The sequence below is a fragment of the Physeter macrocephalus genome, chromosome 6 (genome assembly GCF_002837175.3).
Source record: "Physeter macrocephalus isolate SW-GA chromosome 6, ASM283717v5, whole genome shotgun sequence".
Taxonomy (NCBI): domain Eukaryota; kingdom Metazoa; phylum Chordata; class Mammalia; order Artiodactyla; family Physeteridae; genus Physeter; species Physeter macrocephalus.
The window spans coordinates 62,264,039-62,288,661 of record NC_041219.1 but is presented as its reverse complement, the minus strand read 5'-3'; the positions used below and the strand labels follow the sequence as shown (position 1 = coordinate 62,288,661).

Here is a 24,623-nt window from a genome sequence, read left to right as displayed (position 1 = left end):
AAATCCTCCCACACAAGCTCAACTCTGCTCCTCCTGTCTCTGTCTAGCCGGAATGGAAACACCTCCGTGGGGACCTTGAAAGCCTCGTGATGAAGGTGGAAGTCTCCACTGGCCTGGGTCCCCAAATAACTACATGGAGGAGGCTGCCCTGGCCACCTCAGTGCAGTTACATGAACTTGAAATAAAATTCTATTGCGTTGGACTTATAATACATTTCACAGACTATTTGCTACGGCAGTTAGCCCACCATAGCCGATCCACCAGATGTTGTGAGACAGTTTTCAGTATGTGTATTTCTTTCTTCTCCATTTTATTACACAGTCCGCCCTCTGTGTCTACGGCTTCTGCATCCTCAGAGTCAACCAGGATTGAATCCAACCAAGTGGGGTTGGTTGAATCCATGGATGTGGAACCCACAGATACAGAGGACCAACTCTGGGACCTGAGCATTCATAGATATGGTATCCTTGGCTGGTCCTAGAACCGATTCCCAGTGGATACCGAGGCACGACTAAGCGTCTGGAAAGCAGAGTCTGTGTCAGTGCCTTCTGTGTCCCCTGCAGGGAGTCTCACACAGAGCCTAGCACAGCCCACGTGATCAATAAAGAGTTGCTGGTCAGAGAGCTTCTCTCTACCTTTTATTCTAGGATGAGTTAAAACATGAGTAGGAACATGGCCAAATCATATGCATTTTTCATTTTCCTTTGAAATCCATCTTGGGAATGAAGGATCTCTTCTGTACATATAGCAGCTCAGAACTGACATGGTCAGCGAAGTGTGACACACATTTTTTGTTATCCATAAATGGATTATCTGCTGTGACCCGGCTCTTCCATCATCTCAGCATATTCCTCTTGTCAACAGCTGTGTGGTAGGCGATGAGAAGGGCCCAGAGCCAAGGGAGAATGAGAAACAAGTGGGGGAGGGTTTGGGGGTGGGTGCTTGTGTCGCTGGGTGTGCTGGGTGTGAGTCGTGAATACGTTCTGCAGGCAAAGAAAATGTTAATTTTTTTTTTTTTACTATTATGTGAATTTTCTTATCTATTATGAAACATAATCAAGAGTTGAAATAGAAATATTAAAGTTAAGACCAGGTAGGGTTCTGAAATAACCCCTATCGTAGGCAAAGATGGAACTTTTTCAAAGCAGGAATGTATCAGTTTGGCCTCACATCTCTTGGAGGGAAGAAAAGGCACTTTATTTCCACCAGTTAGCTGTAGCCAGGCAGGTGACACATGGTAAATATTAAAACCTTCATTGTGGACAGGGATGTTTTACCCGGGGGTCCTTGATTCCTTAGAAGAAAACCCCATCCTTCATCCTCAGTTGCAGCGGCCAGTGTCCTCACGAACCTCTTAGTACCATCCCCACCCACTCTACTTCCTGCCTCTAAAGACCCAAGTTTGAAAAACGATGGTCTAAACCAGTGGTTCTCAAACTTCAGTGTGCCTCAGGTATGTTAAAACCCAGATTTCTGGGTCCTACTCCCACAGTTGCCGATTTACAGGCTCTGGGGTGGAGCCTGGGAACGTGCATTTCTAACAAGCTCCCAAGGGATGCTGATGCGGCTGGTGTGGGGGCCACACTTAGAGCACCACTGGCCCAAATCCCCTCAGCCTCACTTCATGTTAACAAAGGAACCTGCGAATGGGCCCGAGTGCGACAGCCTGACGAGGTGAAGGATGCCGGGCCGTGAGAAATTCCTTCCGTGTAAAGCCAGAGCGAAGCCGCTCAGGGCAGCTCAGTGAAATGTCACCTTCCACCCCTGGCCCCCAGTGGCCCTCTCTTCTGCTTCCGCATATTTTTTCCCTCGTTTCGCCTTTAGTAAAATGAAGAGGTCACCACAGATGAGTGGTCCTCCATCCTGCCGCCCATGAGAATCACCTGGGGAGATTTTGTTTATAATACTGTTGTTTAGACTACATCCTGCAATTCCAAGAGTGGGGGTGGGGACAGGACCCAGGAATCGGCATTTTGATAGCTTTACAGGTGATTCTAATATACAGCGTGGTTGAAAAACGACTGACTCTGTCTAGACCACGTCCAGATCTAGGAGTCCTTGTTTAGCTCCCCCCGCCACAAATGTGGAGTCTCACCTGGCCTCTCTGTCCCTCCACCCTCTGCCCAGACCCAACCCTCAAGCCTCCCTTGACTCTTTGCCCTGGCCCTTCACTGACGTCTCCCTGTACACTTTGTATTCTATTTGCTGGGTGGCACGGAGTCACTGCATACCTCATTAACTTCCTCTGCTTAACTGGGCAGAGGACAAGTCCCAAACAACTGCAGAATACATGGAAATTCACTGACAAAAACATAAACAGCGAATTAGGAGCGCTTTTAGAACCCCTAGGAAATGTTAACCGTGGAAGCAGAGAAGGGACCCATTCCTGGAAAGTGACTTTGACTCATAAAGTCACACTAGAGCTGGAACAGTACACATTTCGTTTAATATTGACTCCGTATTATTTATTCCCCTAGGCTGGTCCAACCCCATTTTGCTGTGATCCCGAAAGATTTCACACATGCAGTTGGCCTTCCATATCCGAGGATATGAGTGCTGACTGTACTATTTTATTTTATATAAGGGACTTGAGCATCTGAGCATCCCTGGATTTTGGTACCTTGGTGGTGGGAGGGACAGTCCTGGAACCAGTACCCCGTGGAGATCAAGGGATGGTTGTACTTTATATTTACCGTAACTCAGGTGAGTACAGTAAATCTCTCTTTCCTAAATAATCCTTTATCCTTTAAATAAGCAAAATGAATTAGAAAATGGAAGCAGTGGTCTGCGTGCTTTGGCTTTTCCCAAACACACTTCCATTGCAACCATGAAGAGAGTGGCAGTGAAGCTGGTGGCTTTGCCTGCTAGGAATTAGAGGGTTTCCATTTTATTTACCTGAGTAGGTACAGATTTGGAATTTCCAAGTGCTAGTGGGGTACAACCTAACATCACTTTAATTTTATTCTGACCATTTGTAACTTGAATTAGAAACACTGGAAACTACTTTTTTTTTTGGACTGCCCTTGAAGCTTTAGTTGGTGGAGCCTTTTCAATTCGGTTGTCATTCTCAATGAGGTGGCTTTTTTTTTTTCCAGTCAAGTGGCTTTAGTCGAGTTAGGTGAGGGGCACTGAGGCAGTTTAGTCATTTAATCCCACCACGTGCTTTGGACAGAAATCGAGGGCCAGGGACTGGTGCCTCTCCGCTAATTCATCCTCCATGTCAGGCATCTGGAAACCCGCCTCTTCTGCCTTGTCTGAGTTGACTAATTAATTAAGCTGTGTTTGTAAACAGGCCTTTTCTCCCCCAGCACTTTTTTCAACATCTGTTTCTTTAGCCGCAAGCTGGTGACCCCATTTAATGGTAAACAACCTGGCCAATAATTTTGCTTTCCTAGGGGCTGAGGAGTTTTCATTTGGAGGCTGCCCAGAACTATACAAGAGGCCCAAGCTTTAGAGGGAGGCAGACAAGGATTTGACTCCAATTCAGCCATTTTTTAATTATTTATGTGACCACAGGCAAATGACCTGGCCTCTCAAAAGGTCAGTTTCCCCATTTTTCCCCTGCAAAACCTACCACTTAGGCCAGTGTCTGGCATATCCTCAGTTTAAATACCTCTAAGTAAGTTAATACCTTTAAACATCAAGGGTATTTTCTGCCTGATACCACCTTGACTCTGTGCAGGGAAGAGTCAGTTTCAAGACATGTCCACGCACATCATCACATTTGTCGCTCCTGAGCCCCTTTGGGGGGGTTTTGGTAAATGTTGTTACCCTCACATTTTACAGATAGAGAATCCGGCTCAGGAAAGTAAGGGCCAAGGTCCTACAGCTGGTTAGAGCCAGAGGCCGAGCAGGTGTCCACACTCCTGGCCCAGTGCGCTTACTCTGAGACCAGGTATCCCCCTGGCCTTCAGTGGATGGCGTAAAACTAGATCATAAACACTGGGGAGAAAAGGAAAAGAGTTATACGAGATATCTCAAGAGCACCTTCTCCAAGAAAATGGTAAGATACCACTGATATGAAAGGTGTTGAAATACCTATTAGAGAAATATTATTTGATACATGGGAACATGGTGACTGTTTAACTTCAGAATTTCCTCACTGTCCCACCCGCTCGTGTTAGTCATTGTTGTGAACCAAAGTTATTAACTAATTCAACAACATTAATACTTACATTTGGACAATTTGTTGTATACATTGGATTCTTCTACCAACCCTGTAAGATTAGCAGAAGTAGAATATACCTGTAAACATATATACGTGACTTCCCACATTGCTGATAAGGAAACAGAGTCCAAGAGGTTAAGCAATTTGTCACATTCACAGGACTTGTCAGGAGTAGGGCTGGGCCTGAAATCTAGGATTTCCATCTCTATGTTTAGCACTATTTCAACAGTACTACAATTAAGAAGGACTTACGTCGGCACTGTACTTATTTATGTTAAAGTGCGCTCAAGGACTTTGTGCTATTTTGTCTTTTAATTCTATCTCCATATGTCTTTCTTCTTGCTTCTATCTTCTTCATTGGTTTTGCCAGCTACACAGAGCCTTTTCCCGAGCCTTTTCTGACATACTTCAGTTAACCTCTGCTATGTAACAAGCACCCCAAAACCTAGTGACCTGAAACAACTACCATTTTATTACTCGTTATTCTTTGGGACAGTCTGAGTTGGGATAAGCTGGGTGGTCCTTCGGTTGGTCTCACATGGGAACACTCAGCTGATGTAGTCATCTGGTGGCCCGACCAAGGGTGGGTAATCCATAATGGCCTCACTCGTGTGTCTAACTGTTGCTACTGGCTATCAGCTGGACCTCATTCTGCAGTTTGCTTGTCCTCAGGGAGGCTGGCCCAAGGTTTTTCGGAGTTGTCAGCCAACATGCCAAGAAGGCAAGGCCCTTTGCACTGTCAATCATCAAGTCTCTACGTGTGTCACACTTTTTGCTGTCCTTTTGGTCAAAGCGAGTCACAAGGGCATGGCTACTGAGACATATGATTTATTGGGTACCACTAATACAATAAACTACCGTAAATGGGTGTAAAAAATAATATCCACCTTATAAGACTATAATGAGAATTAAATTTGATAATCCACGTTCATTGCTTAGCATAGTCCCTAACATATAGTAAAATGCTCAATAAATATTAGTCAGTATTAGTAGTCGAATCACCGTTAGCCATTATTAGCTGCCAAGAGCAGATTCTCCTTTTGAAATCCCATTCATTCATTTATTCCACTAACCTAGTAATACTAAGTGCCCATTGTGGTACTACTCTCTATGCTGAGCATTTGGGAAAAAAGAAATAATATTTAGTCTCTGCCACTGAGGAACTCATAGTCTACTGGAGCAGACCAGACACACGAGCAATTGAATATAGTGTCGTATGGCAAGTTCAGTGACGGAGGTTTGCACCTCCGTCAAAAACCCCAAATATAGGGTATTTGGGGAGTACCAAAGAGGGATACCTAACCCCTTAACCCAGCCTGGGGGTGTGGTGAGAAAAGGCTTCTTGATACCATATGAGCTGAATCCTGAAGGTTGAGTGGGTTTCATCCAGAAGAGCAGGCGTTTAAAATGGAGAATTACAGCTTGAGTGAAGGCATTAGGTAAGAAAGAGAGTAGTGTGCTATTGTCAGAGTGAAAGGCTAGGAAATCTGAAGACATAACCCAAAAAGAAAGCCGGAAGGCAGGAAAGACAGAGAGAGAGAGAGAGAGAGAGAGAGAGAGAGAGGGAGGGAGGGTGGGTGGGTAGGAACGGGAAAGATAAAGTGAAAGTATGGGGAACAAATGTGTCCTCTCCCAAGGAGGTTGGGTACTTTTCTGTAGGTGAATGAGGAGTCACTGACAGGCTTTGAGAAGAGTCGGGATGGGGTCAGATCTGTATTTTAAGAAATCTGGGGCCAAGAAGAGGATGAACTGGAGGAAGATAAGACTGGAGGGCGCCAGGGACCAGCTAGGAGTAATCCAGAAATCCAGGCAAGAGATAGAATATCTGAGAATGGAGGCCAGACTGAGATCCTTTCCTGCCATTTCCACCCTGCAAGGCTGGGGGAAGGCACTTCAGTGAGAAAAGGAATGACTTTAGATATCCTAGTTTGGGATAGCGTAGTCCAGAATATTCTGGAAAAAAACTATTTTCTACATACTTAACAAGTGTATGCCTGTCCACAAAATGGACCTTTTCTGGCTAAGGAGGGGTGGTAGACCCCGGACAGTCTTAGAGTGTCCTTATTAGGAATTTATTCCTCTTTTGCATGGCCTTAGTGAGGTGTGAGCACACTGTTCTATGACTTCTACAAGGGACCTTCTTGGACACACATCTTCCTGATTTTTTTCTTTTATCTGTGGTCTAGTCTTTTTAAACTTTAATGCATTTTCAGTGACTTTGATCTCTTCTATTTGTGTTCCCTTATTGCCTCAGTTATTTTTATGGGCCTTATCGATGTTTATGCCTTGTTTCTTTTCATATGTATTCACAACCTTAGGCCTTGGATTTCCTGGCTGATCACGCTCTCAACTATGCCGCTTCATTGTCCCTGAAAACACAGTCATAATCATCAGAGTTTACATTCAGATTTGTGGTCTGGGAAACATTGTCATTACACTTATGCAATATGTTCCTTTTCCAGAATCCCTCCCATTACTTTCCTTTTGGCTCTCATGTACGAGCACCCCGCAGTGCTGAAAACAGCTCTCCGCAACCTCACCTGATAAGGTCCTGCTTCAGTCCTGGGCATTTTTTCTAGCTCCTGAAGATTTGCACGAGAACCCGATTTTGCTTGTTTGGTGGGTTTACTCAGTGTGCAACATTTGCATCATTTTTCTTAGTGTCCTGAGATGTACTTGATACAGGTGCTAGCCTTATGTATCTAAGATTTATGGGTAGATTCTTGCATATTTTCAAATAACCTTGTCTTTAAATATTAAATACATTTAAAATTCAGAGAGGGGACTTCCCTGGTGGCGCAGTGATTAAGAATCCACCTGCCAATGCAGGGGACACGGGTTCGAGCCCTGGTCCGGGAAGATCCCCCATGCTGCGGAGCAACTAAGCCCGTGCACGCCACATCTACTGAGCCTATGCTCTAGAGCCCGCGAGCCACAACTTCTGAGCCCACACGACGCAACTACTGAAGCCCGCGTGCCTGGGGCCCATACTCTGCAACAGGAGAAGCCACCTCAGTGAGAAGCCCGCACACCACGACGAAGAGTGGCCCCCGCTCTCTGCAACGAGAGAAAGCCTGTGCACAGCAACGAAGACCCAACGCAGCCAAAAGTAAATAAATAAAAAATAAATTTAAAACAATTAAGTGAAAGGTCATGATGGACGATGTAATGAAACTCATCAGGAGGCCAAGGGCAGAGCAAGCAGGGAGCGCGGTTCAGTATAGCAGTATTTGAAGAGCAGTATAATCACCTCTGGCTTTCAGAGGTCTCGCACAGCGAGTTGGTGCTTTCGGGGTGGTGGCACCGCTTCCACTTAGTGTCTTTTGTCCTGCCGCTTCTCTGGGCCTCTAGGACATCTGATGCTATGGCGGGCCCGAGGCACACGGGCTGCCTACGGGGAACAGGGCGGGTGGGCTATTCTGGATCAGTACCATTTACTGAACGTTATTACTGCATGCCTGATACGGTTCTTATGTGTCTCATCCAATATTTGAGGCAACATAGAGGGGTGGCAAAAAGCGAAGACTCTGGTATTAGAATGTCTGGATTCAGATGTCGTCCCTACCACTTGCTTGGCTTTTGAAACCTCTATATAGGGATCTTATAAGAACCTTCTGGTTCTAAGCTCTTAATCCTGGAAAAGGATTTGTGGAAGGGGGCCATGGAGAGTAGCAGAGGAGATGGAGGGAACGGAAATAATGGGGCCTGGCAGCAGAGTTTAGCATGCGGGCCAGTGGGCCAAAGGTACTTTGGTATACTTTGGACCTGCCAAGTGAGATTGGCTGCAAGTGCAGACCCTGTGATTGTCCGAGTAACCCCTCCCCACCTCCCCAAGGCCTGGGGGCCGGAAGGGGATGCAGCCACAAGTCACTGTGGGACTTGACAACAGGAACTCTGCTGATTGGCCCTGCCTGCACCCCAGAACCTGAGAACTTGAGGGGAAGCCTCCTGCTTCTCCTTGATCCCATGCAGGGGCTGCTTCTTTAGCAATGGCGGTGGGATCTGCCTGTCCCTGGTGACGCAACCTACTTCCTGGCCCCTGAGATGTTCACAGAAAGTTGGTGATAAACACCGACCACCACCAGCATCATTTACTCAGTGCTCCCCAAGTTCCGGGCATTTTGCGAAAGCATTTTAGATACATTATTTCATTTAATTTTCATCAAAACCTCATGAAGATAGTTACAGTTATTATCTATTGCCATTTATAGATGAGATAAACAGCGCATTATGAGGACCGTTTTGATGATAAAGAATAAATATCCAGCTTGAATGAACTTAAGCAAAAGGCACATTTGTTATAAGGATACTGGATTGTCTCACCAGAACCCACGATGGGAACATGGCTGAGCCTCCAGAACACTGATACTCTCAGGTACCTTGCTCACTGTCTCACTGTGTATGCTTTCCTCTGGCCACTGGCTTCATTCTTCTCTCTCCATTGGCCAGTTTTCTCCTAGGGTGTGAAACATGGCGGCCCACAGACTCTGGGCTGTTGTTGTTTTTTCCCTCTGAGGCATTTTATTTGCATGTATGTATTACATCCCTAGAAAAAGAGTCCAAGGATTTTCCTTCCTGTGTGTTTTCATCTTGCTTCTTCATGGTCCATGATGCCAGATGAGGTTATCAGTAAAATGAAACCAAACTGATGGGATGGGAGCAGTTTATTCTGCCATTTTTCTAAATCTTTGAGCTGCACATCAAATCTAGAGTTGGACACTCCACACTTATTTAGCCTGCCTGTGAGGTTCACAACAATTTTCCCCGCCCTGTGATCATCGATGATTTCAGATTCGCCAATGTAACCACGCTTCATCATCACAGTTAGAAACCTGACAATGACTGTGGAGCACGGCCTAATAAGAGCCTGTCATCTGCCTCTCTTTTCGGCATTGTTGATACTCTTGAGAGCGTCAGCCAGGACCTTCACGGGCACCACTATGGCGGCACGGAAAGATGGTGGAAAGAGCTTCTGATTTTTCCATATGATAGCTTGTGCTACTGGGGAAAGACTGACTTAACACTCTGTTCCTAAGGCCAAAAATCCCAAGGATCTGACCCAACCAGTCAGGTGCCCGCCCCTCAGCTGTAGCTGGGTCGGAGGATGGACTGGGAGATTTAATAACATGGCCATTCTCAGAGGACCATGTGGTTGGAGTCGAGGAAGGGGCAGTTCACAAAAGGAGAGACTGAGCTAAGCAAAAGGGGTGGGGGAGAGAGTGAGTTAGGGGGTCAGGCAGAGGATGGCTGGTTGGTAGACAAAATAGCAGTTATCCACACCCCAGAACTTAAAAGGTTAGGTAGCCCCTGCAGAGTCACACACAACCAAAGCCAGGACTCAGTTTAGGCCTTTCTGACTCAAAGCCCTGCATTTAACTAAGATGACAAATTAGAATGAAGTAGTGGAGTGAGTGAATGTGTGAATGCATACAGTCACGCATACATATGTAAATACCAGTGAAGACCTTGCCAAGCCAGGGCTCAGATCCAGGAAGTCACATTCAGAACCTTCAGGCATTGTGCACTTGTGCTCTATCCTTCCAGTTTGCAGTCAGAGGATGAAGCTAGCAATGAGAAGGGAACTTGATGAGGAGCGATGTCCGTGACTAAAGCCTGTAGCCCAGTCCCCGAAGCAGGTTGTAACACCACCCGCGTCCATCAGTCAAGTCAGTCAGTCAGCATCCCAGCCCTGCTGAGCTGGGTTCTGGAGCAACCTAAGCCTTGGGCATGTTGCACGCATGTCTAGAGGCCCACGATACAGGAGGAAGTTGACTCAGAGCAGGTGGGACGTGACTTGGTGCTGCTTAGTTCCAGAGGTCTCTGCCTGGTCCCACATGTCCCAGAGGAGATGGTCCAGGACTCAGTCTTGATGTTCAAGAAGAGGGCCTTTTTGGGAAAAAAGTGGATCCGAGGACAAGGTGGATGGGGCTCCGCTCTCGGTAACTGAGCCCGTCCGAGTCCCAGAATGGACTCCTAGGATTGCTGTCCAAGGATGGGGAGTTGGCTTGGGAGATTTCAAACCCTCGGGCCAGGAAGGCATCAGATACTTCAGGAAAACATGTTGAATCTTTCAGCTTAGTTGAGTCTGTTGAGCAAACTATTTACAATATGCTCTGACCTAAAAGCATTACTACGCTTTCTAATCTATCCACCTTGCCCCAGGGAGGGGTTTATGGGAGAGGAACACCTGGCTCGGTGGCGTTGGTTGGGTTCAAGGCCTTTGGTAAATCTTGAAGGGTCGTAGCAATTTTACTCTCGTGATCTCTGTTTTTATTTGCGCCTGAATGAAAATATTGCATGTAACCGGAAGAATGGCATGGAGTTTAGTCTGACATTTTGAAAGAGATCGAGTTAAGAGTTTGAGAAGTTGGAGTTGGTTCTGGGAGGGAAGTAGGCACACTGAGGAGTTGCTGTTGTTGGTCGTAGGAGTGACAGTAACAGCAACGAGGGGAAGAAGAGGAGAAAAGATAGCAAATGCTGCTTTTGCATAAAACTGCTGCGCGCCAGGCCCAGAGGTGAAATAACTCACCAAAGGTCACACAGCTTGTCTGTGCCCTGCCTCCTCCTGCTACCGTCCTGCCTGTGCCCCCCACCCCGCCACGGACTCCAGCTGACCCTTGCTGTAAAGTCTTTAGACACAACCATCAGTCCCAGCTTCTGGGAGGCTTAGGTGACTGGAGGGAGGCCGTGGAGCTGAAGCAGACCCTCTTCTCTCGGATCACGGCGGGGAAGGAGTAAAGAGGTCAGAAATATTCTCTTGGCCACGTGGCACAGTGCAAGAAACACGGGCTTCCAGAGTCAAACAGATCAGGGATGACGTCCTGGACCCTCAACGAGCCTCAGTTTCTCTGCCTCTACTGTGGGCAGAGCTAGTGACAACGGAATGCCATCATCACTCTGTGTGAAGTGCCTGGCACAGGGCCTGACCCAGAATACACACAGTTACTCTAATGTGATCGCATCTCTGCTCGTGGTGTTATCTGAAATGACCACAGCTGTTCTCTGGTGCCGAGGGAATCAGCGCCTTCCATTCCCGGCCCCAGGTTCTACCCCAGCTCGCCACTTCTCCATTCCTTCACTCTCCAGAGCAGGGATGGATGAAGAGAGGAACCGTGGGGAACGGGGACCACAGAGGGGGCTGTGGGCAGTGGCAGCAGTGGGTCTGCACAACCCCCAGGGAGCCCCGGGCCCTCTCGGAGGGGCAGGGGTCAGCCAGGGATAGCAGATGAGGCCTGAGGTGACAACTGACATCTCAGTGCCGCTGGGAGACCCACACAGGTGCCAGGCAAGAGTGGCGGGACGGGTCTCCCTCGGGCGTGTGTGCCCAGAGCCACCGGTCCCCACCTTAGTACGTGTCAAGGCAGTAAAGGGTCGAGGCAGCACGGATCAAATTTGAATATGGAAATTATTTTCTAACACATTTTTCAGAACGCTAGCTTTCCAAATCTAGACATCACCGAGGGTGCACGTGATTAGGGCAAGGAGCGCAGCAGATGTGCCGTTGTACGTACAGCCATCCACGTGGAACTGAGTCCGCCCAGGGCACTCTATAAACTAGAGGCAGAACTGAGAGAGGCAGCAGGTGAGGCAGCCCTTACCTACTACAGCCTTTCCGTGGAAGAGCACTGGACTGATATCTAGCACTGGAGGCTTTCTGAGGGTATGAAGTATTTGTCCCCCAGTGACACATCAGTCAATAATTTACCGAGAACACACTTGTTTCAAGCCAGTACAGGGACAGAAGGAGGTAAATAATATAGTCTCTGCCCTCGAGTGCTTAAAGACACATTCAGAGACAGAGACAGAGACAGAGATTTTAATGTAATATCCCAAGGGAGCAGTTGACCCACAAAATGATTACGGAGGATCAAACAGAGCTTCTTCTCTGGCTGGGGGTGGACAAGCGCAGCATCATGGTGTTGCTGAGGCCTGAGGAGGGTTACGAAGGATGCAGAGCACTCGAGAAACGTGGGAGGGGCTGACGGAGAGAAGACTGTGCAGCCCAGGAAACGAAGCTGCACGTCGACCACACATAGTGGAGACAAAGCTCCGTGCAAAAAGTAAGAAGAACAAAGAACACTGTGAGAAGACATAGAAAATAAACTTTTGGTTACCAAAGGGGAGAGGGAGCGAAGAAGGGACAAATAAGGGGTATGGGATTAACAGATACAGACTACTCTGCATACAATAGATAAGCAACAAGGATTTACTGTATAGCACAAGGAATTATGTTCAACATCTTGTAATAACCTATAATGGAATATAATCTAAGAAAAACCAACTGAGTTACTTAGCTGTACACTTGAAAATGGACACAATATTGTAAATCAACTATCCTTAAAAATAAATAAATAAAAAATAGTAAAGACCAAAATATTACAGAGACAAAGCCAAATACATCACATCAATTAATATAAATGAGCAAAATTTAGGTATTAAGACAAAAAGCCTTTCAGGTTGGTTTACACAGCAAAAGCCAACCACATGCTATACTCTAGAGACACACCTAAAACAAATTTAGTACTTTTATACTTCTTCCCATTCCCTGACTCTTAGTACATGCTATTTTATTTTCCATTGTCAAGGTTTATAACACACACATTTCATTGTATAACCTTAGTTTTTCTAGTGTTTATTCCTAGCTCTACGTTTAAATTAGTATTGTAAATAACACTGCCAAACATTAAAATAAGGAATGCTATGAGAGTGGGATAGATCTTTTTTTTAAAGTAAGGGTGGGAAATCAAGCGTTCTGTATAAAAAGAGACATATTTTACTTTGACAGAAAGAAGTAAAAGTAGAATCTTGTGCATAAAAAAATACCAAAAACAGTCAGAGGACAAATCTTAGAGTAGAAAAATATTTCAAGCACATCTGACAGATAAAGGGTTACTATCGTACTATACCAGGAACTCCCTACAAGTAGATAGGAAAGACCAGCAACTCAACAAAATGGGTGAAGGGTGTGACTGGAGGGTAAAAGAAAGAAATCAAAATGATTTCTAACAGACGTGCAAGGGTGCCCTGGTTTACCACGAGTCGAGGAGATGAAAATTAGAGCAATTAGATACCATTTTTTATTCTTCAGATTGGTGAACACTTAATAGGGGTAACAACCTAGTGCTGGTGAGAATGTGAGCAAGGCACATTCTTGTGCTTTGCTGATGGGAATTTCAGTCACTCTAAACCTTTGGTAAAGTAGTCTGGCAACATCAAGCACGTTTGAAAACACAAATATCCTTTCATTCTACTTTTTTATTATTGGTAATTGATGCTTTGGAAATACCAAGATATGTATTCAATAGTATGTGTTTTTGTTAAATTTGGGGCGAACATCCTAAATGTTTATCAATAGGGATATGACTGAATAAATTAGAATGCATTCATTGTTAGGAAGTACTATGCAGCTATTAAAAGGACTCAAGTCTGCCATCTATTGAGTTGGAAGGAAGCCCATGATGTATAATTAAGTGGGAAAAGCACATTTGCAGAGACATGCATACTATGACCTGGTGTCAAACATACATACATACATACTCACACATACACATCCGACTTTGGAAAAACACATTCATACATACATACTCACAGATGTATTTTGTATGAATATAGAGAATGGATGGTCATACACCAGAATATTTACTTGCTTATGAGGAATGGAGGGGAGGGATGGACGCAGAAAAATAAAGATTGAACAAAATGAAGTGTTATCAGACACTTAGCCTTTGAAAATCCTCAGAGCTAAGATGTGTAGCTTTGGGGGAGGAGAAACAGGAGTGCCCTGCCCTCCTCAGATTTCTGTTCTATTAGGAGTCTCAGGCCTGCCCCAGGGCATGCCCCGCACACGACAGCTGCCTGCTTGACACCACTTTGGGACGGGATGGGGTGCAGATCGGGCTGCCTGGCAGAGACTGCTGGTCCCTTCGGCTTGCTCAGGGAAATTACATGTAGTTTTCAATTTTGCGTTCTAACAGTCAGACGAAGGCGTCAGATAAGCTGCAAGCGTTTAGTGTTAGATCCAGATGTCATCCCCAGCAAGAAACAACGATGCTTTGACTTGGGGAAAATAACCTTTGACGCCTAAAGAGGCTCTGCTAAGGGCTTTCATTCCAGCATCTTGAGAGATGACTTTGCCTGCAGATGAGAGAGGCTGCCCGGGGAGAGCAATGCCCTCTGATCTCTGGGCAAGGACTACGGTGGCCTTCACAGAAGCCGTGCCCTGCCTGGACTCCTCTCCTTCTCCCCGAGGACACGCTCACCAAGGGGACAGATTCAGGGGCTTCCAGAAGGAGTGCCGTCCCTGTGTGTCCCAGCGTGCTGTTGGGTGCCAGCTTCACTGCCGGCCCTGGAAGAAACCTGTTAGCAGAAGGAAGACTTTGACGTCTCCCGTCACCACAGATTGGTTCTAGAATTTTCCTAAGGGAAAGCTTATGGAGTAACACACTGTAGATTTGCGAGGTAGACTTCCTTCTGAGGAGAAATCCCCAGCTAAACAGGGGTTCAGCTTGTACTGAGAGAAGCAACCAGAAACCCTCAAAATGACTCCATGTTTTCCTGAGAAAACTAATCAGAGATTTTTTTTTTTCTTGAGAAAGATGATTTCAGGTCTCAAGAGATCTTCTGAAACTTAGTGTGGCAGGGAACTGCATTTTTTACAGACAGATGTTGTTGTTAAATGTGCTGCTGGAGATGTTTGTTTAGTGCTTTCCTCTGAGGAATTCAGAGTGCTTTACAGACATTTTCTTCATTATTTCTTAAGGTTTTTTTCTTCCTCCTGAACATGTTTTACGCTCGACTATAAATTTTTCATTCAGTTTTTCTCACTGAATTTTTTCTGAAATATTTCCTGTTAACCTCATTTCCTCCTACTCTGCATATCCGATCTGATGTACTAACGCGAGTTCAGACACCCTAGAAAAGAATTCAAGATTTTTCCTTCCAGAATCTCAGCCTTCTCTTTCTCTATTTACTTTTACAAACTTTCCCATTTTTAATACTTTCACCATACTTTTTCCCCCTTAAAAGAAGAATTGCTTGAAATATACCTGTTCTTCCACATAAATGGCCCCTATTTTATTTAATTTTAGCTGTTTACTTATTTCGAACTGTCTTGCTTCACAAGAAGTTGAAGTAATTAATTTGTGGTAACGAAACACATTCTTTAACATAAGCACTGTGTGGTGGCATTGCAAATCTGATATTCATAGCAGAGTTGTGTTGGGTTTTTTTCAAACCTGTTTCTCCTTTCAGTCCTGAAGGAATTTGTTAACTTTCTTTCTCACTGTCATCATCCTTGAAGAAACAAAACAAAACAAAACAAAAAAAGAATCAAGACTTTGAGACAAGCTAATCTTTTGTAGAATCAGATCAGAAGATACTTCCCTCCTTTAGGAAATAACCACTAAGAACACCTTTTTACTGCACTCTCATCAGATGGAAATGTAGTAGGGAGCCTGTGTCCTAAAGATCATAAAATTATGTAGAAGACACCTAGCAATCACTCCCTATTTTACAGATGTGGAAACTGAGGCTCAGAGAATTATAGATATTTGTCTGCACTCAGAGAAATACTTAGAGACACATTCAGAATTTAGTTTAGGATGGACTTCCCTGGCAGTCCAGGGGTTAAGATTCTGTGGTCCCAGTGCAGGGGGCGTGGGTTCGATCTCTGGTCGGGGAACTAAGATCCCACATGCCTTGGGGTGAGGCAAAAAAAAAAACAAAACAACTTCCTATCCCACATATATTAAAAGGATAAGAAATGAATCAAAAAAAAAGAATTTCGTTTAGGAGACAAAACATCTAAAAAGTCACTCAATAAGGTAGTAAAGAGCATGAAATAATGAGTGATTTGGTTATTCTGGGCAGTGGTGAGCTGGTAAATGTTTAACTGCTGGGGGCAGGGGTGGGCAGGGGCAGCCCTGATTTCATGGTGCCCGCGACCAGTTTCAAACTCCCAACCTGAAGCCATCGAACAAGGAGTTGGGAACAGATTTATACGATCTAGCTGGCTGTCAAGAGTAACAGAGATCTTCTGTCTGGAGGGAGCAGGTCTCTAGGGAAGAGAACTAAGCTAGACCAGTTCTCCCCACACGTGAAGGACCATCCTTGGTGTTTCCATGGAGAAGCTGCAGGACTCTGCAACTTTGCTGTTGCCTCAACAGATAAACCACTCTTCACCTACTGAGCTATCACTTCCATTTCAAGGCCCAGCTTAAAAAAGGGTCCCAGTCAAGCTTTTCCCTGACCCTTTCAGAAGTAGTCACTTCTACTGTGAATCCGAGGAATTTTTTAGACCTTTTATTAGGGTAATTACCAAAGCCTCACTTGATATTACTGTCAATAGACAGTGTCTTTCCCCAGGGGACTGTCCTTGGAGGACAGGGACCGTGTCTCACTCCTTCATTATTATCCGAGAAGCAATGCAGGATGTTGGGTGGGAAACCAAGCTCTCGAGCCAGACTGGTCAGCTTCAGATCCAGACACTGTGCTCACTTACCTTGAGACCATGAGCAAGTCATCAGACCCCTCTGTTCACACCTGCAAAATGAGACATTAAATAACAGCCTGCATCTCACAAGCTCAGTCTAACGATGCATGAGATTCCTGGATGTGTTGGGTGCTTAGCGCATACTAAGCCCTTAGTAAATGCTGCCTGGTATTGTTTTCTCTAGCACGCAGCCCAGCGCCTGGCACAGAACTGATGTGCAGTTGATGTTGGTTGCATTATGTCGAAGTGAAGCAAGGATGTGATCCAGCTATCTTGACAGGAAGTTAAGAAAGAGTGCTGGAGGAGACTTCGTGAACAGATTATTGCTGGGGAAATGAGGATGAGATAGTAAATAAAAATCAGTTGATCATAGGATTGTAGGACCAGAACCAAGCTTTCCAGCTGTGGTATGACGCACACAGAGCAGGGTGGGGTCATCCATACCCTCCCCTCCCTCAGCGAGCTGGACGCTGTAAGTTTGTAAATATACCATTTGTCATTGCAATAGCTTGTGTAGACTGCTGTTCCTTGAAATATCTCCTTTTCAATATTGTGCAGTTGCTTTTAAAAAATCTAAATGCTAAACATTAAGTATAAATACTGTTGAATTTTATTCCATTTCGTTCAGTCCATTATTCCAGTGAATTCATATGGCTTCCAACCTTGATTCTGCATTGCAGTATATCTTCTGTCCTTTCTAGTTTGTGTTATCTGCAGTTTAGTGAGCATGACTTCTTTTTTGTTTTCTGAAACACTACACAGGCCTCTTCTAAAAACAGTCCCCGACATGTCACTAGAGACCTTTCTCTGTGTTGGCGTTAATTCGTTAAACAATCTTTTTTTTTTTTTTGGATATGGATTTTAGACTCCTTTCAAATCTATCAAGTATACAAAGATCTATTTTATATTCCCTCTTGTTCACAAGTTTCATGAAAAAACTTTGCCAGCATGCTATGTCTGCAGCGTTTTTGTTTCACAGATACAGGGAGACTATCAGAAAAGAAAATACAGCCAGCTTGTCGAAACCTGTTCCTGATTAACCTATGCTAACTTCCAAACCCGACAACTTCCTTTTCTGACTTTAATAAAGGATGCATGTTTCAAAATAGTGAAGTTAATTGTATCAGGGTAGATTAGGCTCAATGCACAAATCTTGGCCATCTAGGTGAGAAGTTTGGACACAGTCCTGAGGGTGGTGGGAAGTTGTTGAAATTTTTGAATAGAAATTATATGATGAAACGATGTTTTAAGAAGAGCCATCTGGCAGCAGTGTCCACAGTGGACTCTAGGGGAAGCCTTATATGAAGTTTGAAGTTGCCTGCAGTAATCCCAAGATGGGCTGCTGGACGACTGGGCTAAGCTAGTAGCAGTAAAGATGGAAGAGCATACATTTGGATTAAAGAAAAAAACTCAGAGAGACTACTGGGGGAACATGATAGCAGTGAAAAAAATAAAAATAGGTACCGTAGGGCTTCCCAATCCTTTTCACATAATGGAACGTGCAGAAAATATCAGTTTGGCCACTGGGGTAACTAGGGCCACTTGGAGATGGACATGACCCATTGTCATGGGCTCCCACAGCTGGGTCTTCCCTTCCCCAAGCCCCACCTCCCCCAAAGCACAGGCAGAAGACATGAAGAGCTCCACATGGCTGGGAAGCTATTTGGACATTTTTGTTTTAGAAATGAGTAGTCTGAGTAATATGAAGAAAAATAGACTTGTACCAAAATCAGGACCCACAGTACGGAAGAGACTATACATGTAAAGGGAAGCAAACGTTTGCTTCAGTGCATAATTCCGAACACAGAAGTGACATATGGCTACACACTTGGAAGAAAAGTAGCATCAGGGTTAATGCCACACGAAAGAGCCCAGGCCACCGAGCCACTGCCCGTGTTATAGTGACGCACGAGAACAAAGGCGGTGGCTGTACAGGCCTAATTTGGGCATGAAAGTAGGCAACGCCTACCAGACAGGTTGGGGGGAGGTGTAAACCACACCAAGGGAGGCACTAGGTAGAAACTTAGGTGTAGACAAAAGCAGTAGCAAAGGAGTGAATTTTGGTTTTGTATTAATATGGAAATCTAAGCCATTTGCTTGAAAATTCATGACCTGCTGGCCATTTGTCACGCCTTGATGGTTTTCGTAGTTCATAAATTAAGTCGTCTTGTAGTCCTGGCGCCTCACCTGTGCCACGAGTTTGTTTCGCTGCATAGAGGAAAGAAAATGCAGGAACTCGCCATCTGTAATTCCTGGTGACAACTGAAGACGTTTGGTTATAGAGAGTTAAAAGGTGTTCCCTCTTTCTTCAGTAAACTCAATGACAGAGTGAGAGCAAGAACCTACCAACAAGGCTTGCAGATTCTATTATAAAAACAGGAACGAATGGCTCTTTTAAAAAAGAATGGAACCCACGCATTTCTCCCAATGATTAGCAGCAGGGCCACCACGTGCATGATGCCAGGGGCACCTGCCTGTCACACTGGAGTACGTGAAGCGGAGGCACACAGCCCACGTGGCCACGTGTGGCAGCTCACAGAGAGACCGATCTGATCCCCCCGGGGCGCCCACCCAGCCCAGCAGGTGCGTATCCACGCTGACCTGTGACGTTCATCACCCCCTCGACCACTCTCCCTTCCCCAGCCGAGCTGTGCTCTGTTCTTGCATCCTGACTCACCATTTTATTCCAATTCAGGTCCACCCAGTTCTCCATGTGGCTTCCCACTAGACCTCTGGCACAAGCCAAAGCACATCCTTCTGGCTCATTTGCTCCCGTCGCTCTGTTGACCTTTCCAAAGCTATTTGCTGTTCTCCCCGTCCTGCTCCGCGTTACAGCTGAGGAGAAAACACCAATAGGCACTGAAGGCAGGAAGCTCTGGCCTCCTCCCAGCACTGAGACGGGCTTCAGTTTTAGCACTTATCACACGGTGCTGTAAACATTTGCTTACAGTTCTGACTCCTTCACTCAGTGTGAACTTGACAGAGGGCAGAAAGATGCTTCTTTAAGCCACGAGGTTTAGCAGAGCGCCGGGCACATGTTTGGTAAGTGGGTGAGTAGATGAAGAGCCTACCTTTCTTAGATTTGGACACAGTAGTCTCATCCTGAGCATGTGGTCTAAGGGGGATTCGTCTCTATAATGGACAATGCCTGCACCGTTGGACTTCGTTTAACAGCTTCCCAGGGGATGCCAGGAGAAGCAGCTCTGTCTCTGCCAGTGGTTTCTGAGTCCTTGTTTATCCCTGTGCAGGTGGGGAAGTGGAAAGACAAGTCCCTGCAGATGAAGTACTACGTGTGGCCCCGAATGTGTCCTGAGACGGAAGAGCAGGAGGATGACCATCTGAGCATCGTGACGCTGGAGGAGGCCCCGTTCGTCATCGTGGAAAGCGTGGACCCTCTGAGTGGAACTTGCATGAGGAACACGGTGCCCTGCCAAAAGCGCATCATCTCTGAGTACGTGGCCTGGGAAAGTCAGATTTGCCCCAGCTGTGAGCACCCGGCTGGGATCCGGGGCACAGAATGAATTGGGCACCATGTCTGAATTTCGTTTCTGTTGAGCAGTGGAGTTTCTGGCAGCCCCGTGGTCTGGCGTCTGGTCCCGTCCGGATCATGACCCGGGAGAATTACTGCTAACTATGTTATCGTTTCTGGGGCCTTGCGTGGTCTCAGTGACCAGGACCTCAAGTTCGTGGAGATTTAAGTTTACATTGGTGTTGAAAGATGTTTTCTGAGGCCAGCATGTCTTTAGAAACATTTTTCGAAATAGATAAAATTAATCTCTGCTGATAGAAGTCAGGATAATGGTTCTTTTTGGTGAGGGTGGGAAGGGCCTGGAAGGGAGAACAAGAGGCCTCTAAGGTGCTGGTAACTCTTCTGTATCTGAATTTGGGTTCTGGTTAAATGGGTGGGTTCAGTGTATGAAAATTCATCCAGCTGAACCCTTAGGATACGTGCACTTTCCTGATATATATTATACTTCAAAGGAGCTTTTAAAATTATGAGAAAACATGGTCCAATATGATGAGGTAATGAGATGATTGCAGTTCTGTGGTCTGACTTATGCCCTCACCCGGGCCTGACATAAATTGTGCTGAGCTGTGAAGGAGGGCCTGCTTTGTGGTTGGCAAGGGTAATATTTTGCCTCTCGTATAAAAGCCTTGTTTTTGTTTTTTGTTTCTTTACCTGGTTAGAAATAAAACAGATGAGGAGCCAGGTTACATCAAAAAATGCTGCAAGGGGTTCTGTATTGACATCCTTAAGAAAATTTCTAAATCTGTGAAGTTCACCTATGATCTTTATCTGGTCACCAATGGCAAGCATGGGAAGAAAATCAATGGAACCTGGAATGGTATGATTGGAGAGGTAAGTGTCAGGAATTAAGGGGCATTTCCGTGTTTCATTTATTTTGTTTCATTTAAATATTTTAAAAACGCTCATTTTATAAATTTTAGAAAGTATAAAATAGTACAGCTGACTCTTGAACAGCATGGGTTTGAACTATGTGGTCCATTTATGAGCAGATTTTTCTCAATAAATGTATGGTCGGCCCTCCTTACCTGTGGGTTTTGCATCTGTGGATTCAGCCAACCGCGGATCCTGTACTGTGTCTACAATCTTCAGTCGGTGGAATCCGCGGATAAGAAGGGCTGACTTTGGGACTTAAGCGTCCTCAGGTGTTGGTATCCACGGCGGGTCCAGGAACCAATCCCCCGCAGATACCAAGGGAAGGCTGTAAATGAAGTGTACTGTTCCCACCATACAAAGGAAAGCACTGTAGGGCCCCAGATATTTCCTGCATGGTGGCCCCTTGCCTTCCTGGATGCGCTAACTGGAGCCTTGCGTCTTTCTCCCCAGGTGGTCATGAAGAGGGCCTACATGGCAGTGGGGTCGCTGACCATCAACGAGGAGCGATCGGAGGTGGTCGACTTCTCCGTGCCCTTCATAGAGACTGGCATCAGTGTCATGGTGTCACGCAGCAATGGGACCGTCTCACCTTCTGCCTTCTTAGGTGAGTGATGGGCTTGCAGGCGTGAAGGATGTGGACACAGGGACAGGTAGAGAGAATGAGGAACAGGTGCAGGAGCTCGTGGCCAGGCTCGCTCAGCCAGGAGCTGATTTTTCAGGAGCTTCCCCCAGCCAGGGATTTCATTTTGGGGACCTCAGAATTGATCATTCTCCAACATGAAAACTGAAGAATACCCTCAAAAATAGGAAGGCATGGTACCCGGTAAGAAAACAGTACAGGACTGGTAACCAGGGGTCCTACCTGAGTCTCACTCCTGCATTTGACCTTGAACAAACTTGCTCCATCCTGGGACCCAGTCTCCTCATCCACAGAAGAAGGCATTTCGACTAGCTGATCTCTGAAGCTGCTTCCTGCTTTAATAATGTCTAATTCTGGATATCATTCAAATACCTGTTAGTTTCGAATTAGCTTCAAGAGTGGAGCTCAGTGCTACCAAAAAAAAAAAGGTTTTCTGTTTTCACGTGAATTTTTGGAGGCTTTGCCAGATAAAGCCGCTCTGATTCTCCCGCCCACTGACCCCATCTTTCCCCGTAGAACCTGTACCTCACTCTCCAGCATTACTTATGTGTCCAAGCCTTCCATATGATATAAGACTGGGTGAGATGAGGCCAAGATTTCAATTAGATGAGGTCTTTTGTGAGCTCATACCCCATATTTTTGGCAGGGGCTGTGAGAGCAAGGGATTGGAAACTAAAATGTCACCTTGAAAACAGGCCACTGGGCTAGGAGATAGGAAGCTGGTTTGGTCATAAACAAGCTGAAAGCCCTTGGACCAGTCACAGTCTCTCTAAAGGATACCAACACTTTTTTTAATTGAACACTTGCTATGTGAAGGCCCAGGCATCGTTGTACAAACTTTGATTATATTACTTCATTGCCACTACTATAATACCCAGTTTATGGCTTAGGAAACTAATCCTAGGTTATGCAATTTCCAGCCGTCTCTCAGCTAGTAAGGAGCAGGTCCAGGATTGAAGCCCAGATGTGGCTGCCCTTGCAGCCTGCGTTTTAGTACACATGGGGGCATTGCAGAGCTCGACTCCTAAAATCAGGAAACAGTGCAGTGGGCCAAGACTAAGATGTGATATAAAATGGAAAAGCACAGACCTTTGCCTTCAGAGGCCTTCTGTTCATAACCTGGCTCTGCCACCTTCTGAGTATGAACTTAGAAAGGGCTGGGACCTCTTAAGTCTTAGTTTACTGCTCTGTAAAATAGATATAATAATCCATAATGAAAGGGCCATTAAAGGATAGTAGAAACTACGTGGTGAAAGTACTTTCTAAACTATATAGACCAACACAAATATTTTTTTGTATTTTGTGTACCAAAAGTTGCTCTGGGCTTAAAGGGGGGAAAGAAAGCATAGAGACAGTGCTTTTACTCAGTTATTTCCTAATCTTGGACAAACTGGGATCAGAGTAGGATTCCAATCCGTCAGACCCAAGGAGGAGAGGGTCTCTGAGATTCCACCGTACAGAGGCTTTGAGTCGTACCTTCCACCCTCGCATCTCCGGCTGCCACCGAAAGGTTTTGCATTTCACAGTCGGTGTGTGCCTTATCAAGGTCCCTTTTAAATTAATTAAGTGACCGGGCTTTTGTAATTCCCTTGGGAGTTCAAAAGTAAAGTAGGTTTCAAAATAAGGAAATATTTTCTAATTTTCAGCCCATTTCCCCCCCTTTTCAATTTCATCTTTATTAATGATTTGGAAGAGGAGGAAACAGCATGTTAATTCACTTAGTTCTGAATTTACGGTGTGATGTGACAGCTAAAAAGGCCAGAACTATTTTGAGGCACAATTGAGGAAGCACTGTATTATGGGACCGAAGAGTGATTGTCCCTTTTTACAGGCCTCCAGAGAGAGGGCTCCTGGAATTCAGTATTCAATTTCTGGACACCTCTGAGCCAGAGAGATTTAGATCAACTGGAAGAGAGTCAGCAAAAATGATTTTAAAAAGTTAAAGAAAGCATATGTAGAACGTTCTTACTCTCTTGCCTGTTCTTGTCCCGTCAACCTTGTCACCTGGAAATAGGGACTAGATTGAGGTTGTGTTGTTAATTATCATGTCCCCTGTCATTTGCTAAATTCCCAGTGCTGTAGACACTGATATTTAATGTGGATGGATTTTTTTTTTAACATTGACGTATTCTCCTACACTAATGATGTCTAATAAAATATACCACGTCAAACCAGGTTGAAAAAGCAAATCTAGGCTGAAAAGTTTAAGAGAAGTGAAGCAGGGGGGCAAGGGAGTTATTCATTGTGCCTGATTATTACTGAACCAGTTCAAGCCACAAAGAGTAACCAAGTTTGTTGAGAAAGAACTTGGCCTCAAGGCTCGGAAGCATTGGTGAAAACCTTCCCGGGTCCAGCTGTGGGGTGTGGCCTATAGTAGGAGCGTATACCAAGAGCCGGTCCAACACGACTCACTTACCCACGTCTAGTAGTTATTCTAGTTCCCCTGTTTTCCAAAAGACCCAGATATTGGTCCAGTCGTGGCAGAAACTATCTGTAGAGTCTCAAAAAGGATGGGCAAGAGGCCGTCCTTCTCATATGTTTGAAAGAAAATAAGCTTCGACTCGCGCATCAGGGCGATGGAGACGCTCAAACGCAGCCTCTTACTCCTTCCTCCCTAAGCCAGGCCCTGGCTTTCTGAAGGGACGCACACACCTGTGGCTCGTTCCCCGCAAGGCAGGAGTCGCGTGAGCGAATGAGCGTGCGAATTGATCAGGGCCTGCCTGTTCTCCGCGTTAACCCTGAGCACCGATGTCTCGCTTCCGCAGAGCCGTTCAGCGCCGACGTGTGGGTCATGATGTTCGTGATGCTGCTTCTCGTCTCCGCCGTGGCCGTCTTTGTCTTCGAGTACTTCAGCCCTGTGGGGTACAACAGGTGCCTCGCCGACGGCAGAGGTAAGGCCGGCCGTAACCGTCGCTTCTGCCTT

The 24,623-nt window shown here is 45.6% G+C and overlaps 1 protein-coding gene and 1 pseudogene across 1 annotated transcript in view; one reads left to right on the top strand and one right to left on the bottom strand.

Annotated features, from left to right (window-relative positions):
- Window positions 1–24,623, top strand: part of GRIN2B (glutamate ionotropic receptor NMDA type subunit 2B) — a 300,853-nt gene that overhangs the window by 225,107 nt on the left and 51,123 nt on the right. The window contains exons 4-7 of the mRNA XM_007125818.2: window positions 19,907–20,109; window positions 20,847–21,018; window positions 21,511–21,664; window positions 24,466–24,591. Coding sequence (XP_007125880.2) covers window positions 19,907–20,109; window positions 20,847–21,018; window positions 21,511–21,664; window positions 24,466–24,591 — 655 coding nt within the window. The remainder of the gene's footprint in view (window positions 1–19,906; window positions 20,110–20,846; window positions 21,019–21,510; window positions 21,665–24,465; window positions 24,592–24,623) is intronic.
- LOC129392165 (40S ribosomal protein S15a-like) lies at window positions 8,715–9,686 on the bottom strand (annotated as a pseudogene).